A 12720-nucleotide genomic window follows, 5' to 3' on the forward strand; every position below is an offset into this window, starting at 1 on the left:
TGAAATTTCACATTGCAAACTTAAATAGCCTCTGACTTATATGAGGGAATATCATTTGGATGTATTGTAAATTAATTATAAATACAGCATTTTGACTGCAGACCTACTGTGGCCATTTTGTGACCTTGGAAGTTAGTTTCATTTATTTCACAATGTCTTTTAAAGAGTGTGCTGCTTGGTGTAATTGTATTGCAGCAACGAAGAGGAACATACAGTTACTATGGTTGGGATTTTAGCAGACTGATATGGAAGACGAGAGGAATGCATCCGATTAAATTAATTCAAGAATAAAGAACCAAGCCTACATTTTCTTCGCCTCCTTTCCTCCCTCGAATATGTAGTAAAATATACTACGTATAAATTGTTTTAAATTTGTATTAAGTATTTTTGCCAGTAAAGCTTTGCCAGTGATTGAGAGCAACATATATTCAGTCTTCTGTGTGGTGTACTCGATTCTGTGGTGCACTCTCTACCAGCGTGTGGTGTGGTGTGTATGATGTGTTCCAGAGTATGTGGTGTATGATGAGAGATGTGTGTTGTGTGTCGGTAGTATAATGTAATAGAGTGTGTATCTGTATTGTGTTTGATGTATGTGGTGTATGATGAGCGATGTGTATTGTGTGTCTGGTGTATGATGTAAACGAGTGTTTATTGTTTTTGATGTATGTGGTTGTATATGATGAGAGATGTGTGTTGTGTGTCTGTTGCATGATGTATCGGAGTAGTGTGTGGTGTATCTTGTCTACCAGAGCATGTGGTATATCATGTACGATGTGTGTTGTGTGTATTGTCTTTGACTAACTAGAGTTGAATGTGGTGTATTTTTCCTACCAGAATATATGTGGTGAATATGTGAATATGAACAATATGTGGTGTGTATGATGTACTTAAATGCCTGTACAAGAGAATGTGTGTGGTGGGTGTTGTGGTTGTGTTGCTCCACAGTGTGTACTGTGTGTGCAGTCCTGACTGGGGCATGTGTGAGGTGACAGAGTGTGTATGTGTGGTGTTGCCTGTAGTAAGGTGTGTTTGGTGTGTTTGTTGTGTATGATGACCAGAATAGATGGAGTGTATGATGTTGGAGTTACTAGCATTTGTATTGCCTGACACATACTGGAGTGTGTGTTTTTTGTATAATGCACGCTTGGATATGTGGCGCATGATTGGCTGGACCTTGGATTTATGTGTTCTATAGAGCATGTATAATGTGCACTAGGATAGTTGGGGTAGGATGTACTAGTACTAGAGCGTGTATTCATGTGTTGTACTCTCGCATGTGTATTAGGCACACTAGGGTGTTCTGTCTGTGGTGGACTAGAGTGCGTTGTACTATACAGTGTGTTTGTCTGGTGTTTAGGATGCACTGGAGTACGTGTACTAGAGTGTGTATGTGTTGTACTAGGGCGATTATGAATTTGAAATGTGTTGTACTACATTGTGTATTGTCTCTGTTGTATTAGGGTAGGTTGAATAAGGTGTTAGCGACAAGATGAACGATCGAGTGTCATCAAGAACCGGATATGACGTGTGAGCCAAATGACTGTTGCCATGGTAACAAAGCAAACAGCACACATCCAAATAACACGCGCGTAACCGAATATTCTCAGTAGAAACTGTTGTGCTGTGTGTTTGTGTGGGGGGGGGGGAGTGGAAGTGTGTGGGGTTAGGTGTTTGTGCTTGTGTGCGTGTGCGTGTATATGTGTGTGTATGCCGCTATGTGTGTGTGTGGGTGTGTGGGTGCGTTTTTGCATGGGTGTTTGTGTGTGTGTGTGTGTGTGTGTATGTGCGTTTTTGTGTGTGTGTGTGCGTGTGCATGGCCGTCAAGGGGCTTCTGTTCATTTGCAACTTAAAACAAGGGGAACTTATTGTGCATAAGTGAAGAATAACACCTTTTTTTCCGTTTTAAATTCAATTATTCACATATTTATGTTATTCTTGCAAGTTCTAATTACAGTTCTACCTCATCGTGACAGACTTTGTTTATTTCACCGAGGGAACTTTCCAGAAGAAATGTTCTCGCCTGACTCTGAGATCAGGGAGATGAGGGGGACTGTGGGCTACTTTAGGCAGGATCCATAGATCTTGTCTGTGCTCCGAAATCCCAGAATGAGTGGGCAGTAAATAAATGAGTTCAAGTAAAGAGAAATAGAAAAGCCCAGTTATCATGACCACAGCCTGGTGGCACCAGAGACTTTCCGTCGTGGAGCAAGGCATTCAATGTGTGACTCCGTGTCGCTCAGCCTCCTGTGTGTGCGGTCCGTTTGTTTTGCAGAATATAATCATGACGATGTCTTGTTCCACACACTCCAAAATCTCTTATTTCAGTGACTAAACAATTTTTGTTTGGTGAAATACTTTTTTTTTTAACATGGTAACATTGATGTGCATGCAGAAAAGCATGTAAAAATGAACTCGACACAGCGTCACACACACACACATAAAAGCGGTCACGCTCATGAACACGTGCGCGCTCTCCTCACCGTGTGACTTTGTGCTCCATGACCCATCTCTTTTGATCTCTCTGTATACCTCCATTTTTTTTCTCGAAAATTGTCTCAAAACAGACTCACGACAAATTGTGCGTGTTAACCCTTTGCTCCATCGCACTGCAGTGGTGCGTTACCAACACCCCCCCACCACCACCCCCTCGCCCGCTCTCCCACTGCCGTCACCCACCGGCGCATCCGTCCCCCCCACCCTCCAGTCCTGCTCACTCCCCCTCTCGCTCTCTCTGGTCTACCCGGATACGGATACCCGGGAATAACATTCCCCTCCCTCCCTCCCTCCCTCCCTCCCTCCCTCCCTCCCTCTATCCCTCCCTCCCCTCCTTCCCTTTACGTAACGCTCAAAGCCGTGCATATCGGGGAGTGATGTGTAGGCCACGGCAACAGCCACATCTGGATCACTCCTCGCTCAGTTCGGTGTGGCCATGGCCTTGAACGTTTAACCAAAGGCCCCCATGCAAAATGCTCATTCTCAATTCATTGTGTTCTACACTTGGGAAGGACAACATCAACATGAGTCTGCAGAGATAAGGCTCACCGCCTCCTAGACTTGGGTGCAGATTGATACCATCGGTGTTGTTTACCCGTAGGCTAAGTTAGTTCCCGTTTATTCATCCTAAAAGTGTGCCGTTTAGTTTCATCCCCCGACCCTGGTCATGTATGAAAGTGAGTTTGCACGAGACTTTGCGGTGGGCTTTTTTTTCTCCTTCTCCCCTCATCCCAATCCTCTTTCCCTCTCGCCACTCACTGGTTCATTTATCTCTGAGCTTGCAGTGCCACCAGATGGTAGAAATCACACATTACATCGGCAGCTCGCAGCAGCTCAGAGACACAGCCGTCCACACACTGGTCTGAAGGCTCCGTTACGTACGCCCTCCTCATTGGTTCAGGTTTGTGGCTGGGGAAGAAAAGGTTGCTCTGCCTCTGGTAGCCAAGGAGTCTGCTCATATCCTCGATGTGTTTGCTCGCGCCTTTTTAAATCCAATGACATGCAACATCGTTTAAATAGCGAATGAGCAGGGGAGAGATTTCACCAGATCCAGAAATGATTATTTTACATGGGTAATAAACACACAGAGAAGGGGAATGGGGAGGCTTGGTTTTGAGGAGGTAAAGTTTTGATGCTCATAGACCTGTTCTTTAAGGTCGCATTCAATGGCAGTTGAATGGGATTCCAACTGAAAAAACGTGACACCCATGGTTGCTCGGTTGTGACCGGTTGAAGGGAGATAGACCTAATGGTCATTGGTTGCCACAGGTTACTCGGGGACCCTTTGCCCGACAGGATTGTTGCCATAGTAACTACGAAGGATGGTAGATGGTTATAATTGGACGGAGCGAGTGTTGGATGGCTGGGAGAGCGACAGAGCAGAGGCGCCGCCGCAGTGGCGGTGGAGAGGAGGAGAGAGGGGCTCCGCTCTGCAGGTGTAGCGTCGACACGGGAGCATAAAGGTGGAACAAAAGTTTTGGCAGGGGGCATTTAAGACTCATCCATGGGTCCATGTGACTGCAAAGCAGCCAATATAATACCTCGAACACCTACCCGTATCGTGGTGGTTGGTTTGCTACTTAGAAGGAACGCCATATAGTCTCCGGGATCTCTCTCTCTCTCAACCTCTGCAATAAACATTGACTTAAGAATGCATAACTATAGCATGTTTGCCTCGCAAACGCATAACTATAGCAAGTTTAAACCTAAACCGGTTTAAACCGATTTTTTTCTATTACCATAATTATTTGTCAAGTGAAGTGTTTAAACATTACTTGTCTACATTTTTGTTATATGATTTAGGCAAGGCAAGGCAACTTTATTTATATAGCACTTTTCATACACAAGGCAGACTCAAAGTGCTTCACATATTTAGGTAAAAGGTAAGATATAGCTCAACGCCGGTAATTTACATACCTAACCTATAAACCTCAAACTAATATGGCTGATAACAATAATTTAGCCAATGAACTCTATTATGAGGGGCTTGTGTGATATGTTCAAGCGTTAAGCTCTCAGATGATCACAGCCATCGCTCATCCAACATATCTGCTCCCTCCCAATCCGCCCAGCACAGGCTGAAAGGGGTCACCATAATGCATTAGGTAACATCACAGAACAATCTACATAGCAAGAAGGACATCCCTCATAGGATACAGATCATTGATTTAGCTAATATAGAACATAGGTTATAGTGCAAAGGTCATATCCCAGGAAACAGAACATCCGATTTATCCCACAGGATATATAACATAGGATTTTCTCTGATAGGATATATAACATACAATATATCACATAGGATATATAACATACAATATATCACATAGGATATATAACATACAATATATCACATAGGATGTATAACATACAATATATCACATAGGATGTATAACATAGGATATGTCGCATAGGATATATAATATAGGATTTAGAACATTGGATATATCACATAGGCTTTTTAACATAGGATATATAACATAGGATATATCACATAGGATATATAATACAAGACATATCATACAACATAGAAAATGAGATATAGACTATAGGATGTAGGACATAGTTATAGTTATAGTGTAAATTACCTTTCACTTATTAAATTGCACATATGTTATATGCTTATGATAAAGTGCATAGGCCATATCACATGACATAGCAAATAGGACATGGCACATAGGACATAGCAAAAAGGATATGGAACACAGGGTATAGCACACAGGATATAGCACACAGGATATATTCCATTGGATTAAGTACATATTATTAAGTACATATGACAAGGAAAAGGATATATATCTTCAACATACATTGAAGATAGGAAAAATAATAAAGGAAGCATCCATTTTGTAAGCTTGTTATTGAAAGATAATGGATGGCATTAGGTTGTACTTCAAGACTGAGCAGTTTTGGAACGATATATGGACTTTGAAAACAATTTTAAAAGTTTTTTACCATTCTGCGTTACTGGGCCATTCTGTGTGGGACAACCCTCTCTCGATCATATACACTATGGTCTTTTCTTTAACTCTAGATGATCAAAAAATATCATTTACAGCTCTTCTCACTTCTGCATGGTTCCAGTGGAAACTCACTCATGTCAATATCATGCCAACAAAGAGAGAGCTAGGATGGCAGAGGAGTTGCTATGTGGGTGTGTGTATGTGTGGGTAGGGATGAGGGGGTGCACGGTAGAATACAGCCTGACAATGACTGTAGAATATCACAATCACTTAGAAATATGCGTATTTTAACTTACTATATTTACGATTTCCTACTAACTATTTGCTATCATAATGTCAATTTCCTCGTCAGTTATTCTCTGCAAATCTACACCCAAGGTGATGATTTATGGGACTGAGGGGTTAAGAGGCCCTTTACTAGGACCACATCTGCCAGAGGAACCTGCTGTGACCTTATTGGCCAGTGTCCCAACTCCCTAAGAGCCGCTGGGGGCCACGGTGGTTACCCCTCCCAGTTCTGTGCCTCATGGATTGACAGTGGAGAGAGTTCTGGTGCAGGATATGTTGCGACAACAACACACACGCACGCACGCACACACACAATGTCCAGCAAGATACCAGCTGTGGCAGGTATAGGGGCGGTTTTCTGTCCAACCTTAAATGTCTTTACTATCCGTTGTTTCAGTTGACATCGCTACCATGGTCACATAAGAGAAGTTCTGTTTTCACAAGTTGTTTTCTCTCCGTCCACCCCCATCCCCGTCCCTCCCTCTTCTGAATCACAGAATGACTCTCGTTCTATTTTTACCCTCTGGTCCTCTCCTCTTATCCCGTTCCACCCATTTTCCTTCTCTTTCAAGACAGCCTCCCTTGCCTGCTCTCATTTCTCTTTTGTCTAGTTTCTGGCGGGTCTCAATACAAATTGCATATGTGGTAGTGGTGACATCCGGTGATGGGAGAGTAGCATTATTAAGAATAATTGGATTTACTGACCTAAAGCAAGTGGCATTACTTACTCTCTCACTCACAGTTTAGGAGCAACCCAGGGGGGGAGTGATCAAAAGAGAGGACACATTCACAATCTTTTTTTCAGATTCTTAACTAAAAGCCATTTCGAGTTTACTCAAACTTCCATTAAATTACAGGGTCCATCCATCCCTTAGAGAAAGTAGCCAAAGATAGTCACTCACAAAAACCCTATAGCCAACATTCAATTGCCGAGTTTGTTACAGAAGAATATACGTGACCACCATGTAAGCTTAAGTGCGCCCCCTTCATACGATGACTATTTTGAGTACTACACCTGGATCTTGGCCCCATGGCTGTTGCCCGTCCCAAGGGAGGGACTTCGTGTAACTTGTCAGGTCATTGGTTGCCCTACATCTGACCGCCGGCGTTTGATTCGCGTGTTCATACAGCCATGTAGTTATACTACGAACTTTTTACCAGTTGATAAGTGACAGCATACTTTAAGAAGTACGTATAGTAAAAAGACAATTTACAAGGCACACAAAATGGTGTTTGTCATTTAATGATGCCTTGTGTTTTTGCTTTTGCTGTTACGCTGACTATCAAGATTAGAACATTTGCATATGACTGACATTCCTCTGCATACTCTACCCAATCAGTAACCCTGGCACTCCGATGACTGGTTGTTGCTTCGGCCAATGCTGATGCCTAAATCCACCGAAAGGGGCGGGACACGGTTGGGCGAGGTTGACAGACTTGGAAGGGGGGCAAGCAGCCTAGTTTACAACAGGAGGAAGAGGGAGGGAAAAAAAGAAAGGAAGGGCTTAGGTTTTCAAAAGGGAAAAAAACAACTCAGTAAACTTGAGCCTTTCTCCGAAGATGTTAAACGAGGACATTTCCACGCGAAAAGGCCTCCACCCCGAGAACTAATCGAGGCTGATGGTGCGCGCTGCCTCGTAGGGGGAGGAGGACGCAGCCCGGAGTGGCTCGAGCTAACCTGCTGCAGACGGACCTCACGAGCCGCTCGCTGCTGCTGCTGTTGCTTTTAATCACTGAGTATTAGATGCCAATCATTCGGGGTTGAAATCCGCTTCAAACAGCTCCGGTTGGGCATTTTGTTTATTGTCCTCGTTGACAACTGGAGCGGAGTTGGATGAAGCAGACTTGATATCTCCTCTCCGCGGACCGGAGCCGAAGGGATCCATCATCGTCGCTGCTGCTCCGCGTTGTAGTCCATCAGGGGCTAGCTAACGTGAGGCTGCCTAGCCCGAGTTTAGCTCGTAATAGTGGACACCTTATGGACGATCCTTGACAGATTTGTAGTCATCGTTTGACGGTTTAGGTAGCGGATGTACCTAATTTAAAAACAGACGTGATACCCGCATCTCTGCCCTTAAGTTAACGTGGTGTTGATCACTAGTGTGTCGGTACAGGCAGGTGTGCACATTTCATGTCAGGGATGGAAACCACCGCAAATGGCATATGTATTTGTTTGGCGATTTGATTAAGAAAGGCTGTTCTCTTTTAAACAGACACGTTGTGTGTGCTGAATACACGTGAATAATCGTCGTTGTGGAGAACATGAGAACAGTTGCGTTTCTTTTGGCTGTTTGTGAGCGAAGGGTGCAGGACCAGGGGCGTTCCCGAGGGTCTGGACCTGTATACTGGGAGCTCTGGTTGATGCAAGGGGCAGCTAAACTGGCCGGTGTGAATTATGTGAACCAACACTGACAGACCCCGGTGTTATATTAGCAGAGCCCTCTCGGACATGAAGTCCTCAATGTGTCTCAGTTAGCGACATATGTCAATCATAGCCCACATCTGCCTATTGCCTCTCTAGCTCGATAGTCACGGTTGTCCTGCTACGTCTGCCTTTTGAACTAGATTATTCCACAGGGGGGGTTGTTTTAGAGTGTTATGATCTTCTGAGATCACGTAATCACAGCACCGGTTTCATTGATCTACAGATCTAACGTGTCTCCAAAGATAGATGCGTAGTTTACGGATCCGTGTGCTAATCCAGGCCGGGGACGAGAGCGAGGCCTTGTTAACCAATTCGGCGCCATTCTAATGCGCCGATGTAAACAAACAGTGAGAGGGCATCGGGGGTAATTAGACCAAGGCGGAATCTTGCCTTGATCAGTCATTTTCTAGTTTGTCTAATCAATTCCGTTTTAATTTTGCTCAATATACAAATGTAATCATTTTGTAGTACATTTTGCCCATGGATATTTGATTATTCTGTTCGAATTATCAAACTGCGGTGTTCTCAAAGAAGGAAAGAGATGGAATCCCTGCGTCATAAAATCGTAGTGATGTCCAACTATGAATAACGACTGCACTTCGACAAACAACTGGAATAATGCAGTGAATAATGTGAATGATGATCGCAAACTGAAGGGAAAACAGCTGATGCATCAACCACGGTCCACTTAGTATTTTCTCAGAATCAGATCAAACTTTTCGTTGAAGTATCATCCCTTCCAAGAAGGGACATCTTTTTTTATTATAAGCAGCAGCAAGACTTTGCTTCGACCATGTTTTCTTCAGAGAATCCTCAATATCTGCGTCAAGGATTGAGCATGTTTGGTCAGTGTAACCGTATTTATGTGTTTACAATTTATCGTATTCATTATTTATTTATTTCCCCAAGATAGCACCATGTCAAATATTGCCAGGCATTGCCTTTATATTGAAAAATCCTGTCTCTACAGTGTGGACCAATGTGGAGCCACGGTCTGTTCCTGTGTTCCCCTGGCATTCATTGGTCCCTTTCCTGGCACCAACCCAATCAGATGCGTTTGCTCAGTCAGGAGAGGGCCAACAACCAATCAATCACCCTCAAGCAGCAAGTCTAAAGTCAGGTAAACAAACTGTTTTACTGTTCAATTGTTTTACACCAGTTGTCTTCATGATTTTTAAAGATGGAATGCGTTTTTGTGTGTTTCCCATTGATCGTTACCAATGCTCTATGCCATAAACATGTGATTTACCTCAGAATGCCAAGGGATGCCGGTGGTGTTACAGGAGCCTGCGGAGGTACCCATGACCGTGGAGAGGGGTCCCCAGTCGCGGCCTCTCCCCTCGGTGGACGAGCCAGCTCCAGAGAGGGAGAAGGAGGCGGAGCGGCCCGACAGCGAGACCGAAAGTGACGTGGATGACCCGTAAGCCAAACCTACTGTTGTATTTGAAGTGTATTAGACATGCCTGAGACCACTGTTATGTTCGCAAAGTTTCACGGTTTTCCATTGTTCAGTTCCTCTTCGTTGGTGTCGGTGCGTTAGAGAAGTTGTGGGTTGCTCAACATCAGACTTTGATAGATATTTATTTTGAAAAAAGGAAAATGTGTGGGATATTTTTGTAGGCTTGTTCTAAATTTGGCAGCGTAGCTTACGGCTAGAGCGGCGATAACGGGAACTAAAGCATTCCTTCACTTTATGACAATATGAAAGGCAGTGGTCAGGCTGCCAGTTATTGACTTGGAGGCGCTGCTCAATCTGCTGATCTGTGTTTCACAAGGAACCAACTGCCAGGGCCCTGAGCCTAGACTAACCGGTAGTTCTGGCATATATGAAAATGGAAAACGGCGAATATTAACATCCAGAAGGAGCAAGCAGAACATTCAGTATCTGGGGCTCCATGGTTGTACGTGGTTAATGCGTTTTGTTGTCAACCAGTTATTTTTGTGTAATGATCTTCAGTGTCTTGTGTAATGTGTTTTCTCCCTCTTCCAGGTTCCTCCCGGGAGTCCTGCCGGACCCGCCCCTTTTGGCTGTACCGGTGAAGAGACGCACTCAGTCCCTCAGCGCGCTGCCCAAAGACGGGGACAAGAGCAGTCCTGGGAAGGTACGCCCCGGACTCCACATCTATACTTCTCATCACTACACTAGTAAACCAATGTGTAGGCTTGGTTTTGTGTGCAGAATTGACTATTTAATCATTTTACAGACACTTTTATCTGAAGCAATTTACAGTTAATCTATTACGAAACATGTTATTAATGAACACCGGCTCATTAATTAATTACTTACTTATAATGTATCTTAAACTTGAGGGTCCCCAGATTTGGGAAGGCCGTGATCACTCTCGCAGCAAAAGGCATACAACACTGCCCGTATTATGTAGAAATAGTCATATCAAATTAAACATGAGAAACTCTGCTAAACACAACTCAAAACACCAAGCATATTAATTCGATTAATTAGAAAATAAAAAATAGGCTGGAGCTTAAGAGGTTAATACATTTTAGGCATATTTTAGGGTTTGGGCATTGCTCAAGGAAGACTACATGTAGACTGTGGACATTGGGTTTAAACCCAGATACATCTTCGGCTGGGAGATGTATGTACCCTAAGCACTACACAATGCTCTCTATCCTCTCAGAGGGAGAAGGACCACATACGGCGGCCCATGAATGCCTTCATGATCTTCAGCAAGCGTCACCGGGCGCTGGTGCACCAGCGGCACCCCAACCAGGACAACCGCACCGTCAGCAAGATCCTAGGGGAGTGGTGGTACGCGCTGGGGCCCAAAGAGAAGCAGAAGTACCACGACCTGGCCTTCCAGGTACGCAGGCACAGATGCGCATCCAAAATATACAGAGCCAATCAGCAGTATTACTAGTAATATATAGGCATTTAGCAGACTGGAGACTGTTCTGTCCCCACACTAGACTATCCTGCCTCCCCTGATGGCAGGTTCAGAATATCCTGTCTTTTCTAAAGCGGCATTTACCCAAACGGCTCGTTCCCAGGTGAAAGAGGCCCATTTCAAGGCCCATCCAGACTGGAAGTGGTGCAACAAAGACAGGAAGAAGTCCAGCTCTGAGGGCCGCGGCATCCCTAGCGGTAAGGACGCCAGAGAGAGGTCCATGTCTGAGACCACAGGTCAGTCTCACCCACAATCCTCCATACACATACACACTAGGGGTGCAACGATACATGGATTCGTATCGAATCGGTACGGACGTCACGGTTCGCATGGATTTACACGGAGAATACACGGTATGAAATGAAATAAAACTGGCGTTCGAATTAATGTAATGCCGAACTAATGTTTGATACGCGATCTTCAGGGACAACTGAGACGCCTGAAAGGGTGCCGGCAAGTTCGAGCTACACAAGCCGTCCGTTGATTGGTCGACAGAATAGCACTTCCGTGGGACAGGGGGATAATAAACAAACACATTATCCGCGAGGTATTTCTGGACAACGGCGAAAGCTTCGCTTATTGCAGAAATGTCGCACAAAAGTTTGCCGTCCTTCTTGGACGTCCTACATTGTTGATTTTTGTTCATTGTGCGCGTTCTTCTTTTTCCTTGGATTTATTAGCACGCTACACTGTGTCAGGCTGCTATGAGGTCACAATGCTAACCCCCCCCTACCAAAATGGTACTGTTGTCAGTGGAAACGCGAGCCGTAACTGAGCTGCGCCGAAATGCACCATCACTACTTCACCAAGCCGCCCCGATCCGACCCGTACCCTCCGGGGGAAATGCACAAATTCTGTGTACTTTGCACTTTCATAAATAAGACATGCTAAATTTTCATATTTCTTTCTTACTTTGTTTACAAGTTACGGATGGAGTCTGGAGGTTATGTGGGGTACTTATTGTTTACTGTTTACATCTTAGATTACACAGTTCAGGCGGTAGCAGCTAGCTCAGGGGAGAGACTGTATGACACTAGGTGGTACAACCTGAGACAATAAAAAAAGAATTTCTTCTGCATTTTTGTTTTTTATTTCCCTTCATTGTACCGAACTCGTACCGAACCGTGATGTCTGAACCGAGGTATGAACAGAACCGTGACTTCAGTGTACCGTTACACCCCTAATACACACGCGTACACAGAATGCTCTCGCACTAGAGGCATCCATACTTTGCCCCGGTTTCCCACGGTGTTTTATCAAACTGTTCCTCTGTGCCTGGTTATAGAGCCTCATTCAGTGGAGCTGAAAGGGGCAGGGCCGGGTCTGGTGGGCGTGTCCGAGCGGAGCACAGGAGAAGGTCACGTGGGCCAGCTGACCCGCCCCCGAGCCTTCTCACAGAGTGCCATGCACAGCCTGGAGCGGGGAGAGAGGGGCAACACACAGGCACTGGCTGAGCTGGCGCAGGTACAACAGGGCTGGGGGAACTCATCACTATTCACACTGTTAGTGATGCAGCAAAATACATAGGTTTGTCTTTCAGGGGCTTAATGATTGCAAAAAGGGCTGGCTTTTTGGTTTTGTCAGTCCTTTCTCTAAAAACGTTTCTCTTCACATAGCAGTACATTAACTAAGCTTCATTGTATTTTGA

At 44.6% G+C, this 12720-nt stretch overlaps 1 protein-coding gene across 1 annotated transcript in view; it reads left to right on the forward strand.

Moving 5' to 3' along the window:
• Nucleotides 1-12720, forward strand: part of cicb (capicua transcriptional repressor b) — a 40546-nt gene that overhangs the window by 15651 nt on the left and 12175 nt on the right. Inside the window, exons 3-8 of the mRNA XM_056601446.1 lie at nt 9137-9286; nt 9421-9586; nt 10157-10268; nt 10806-10988; nt 11176-11308; nt 12358-12536. Of these exons, the coding sequence (XP_056457421.1) occupies nt 9137-9286; nt 9421-9586; nt 10157-10268; nt 10806-10988; nt 11176-11308; nt 12358-12536 (923 nt within the window). The remainder of the gene's footprint in view (nt 1-9136; nt 9287-9420; nt 9587-10156; nt 10269-10805; nt 10989-11175; nt 11309-12357; nt 12537-12720) is intronic.

Source organism: Gadus chalcogrammus, chromosome 11, assembly GCF_026213295.1.
Source record: "Gadus chalcogrammus isolate NIFS_2021 chromosome 11, NIFS_Gcha_1.0, whole genome shotgun sequence".
Taxonomy (NCBI): Eukaryota; Metazoa; Chordata; class Actinopteri; order Gadiformes; family Gadidae; genus Gadus; species Gadus chalcogrammus.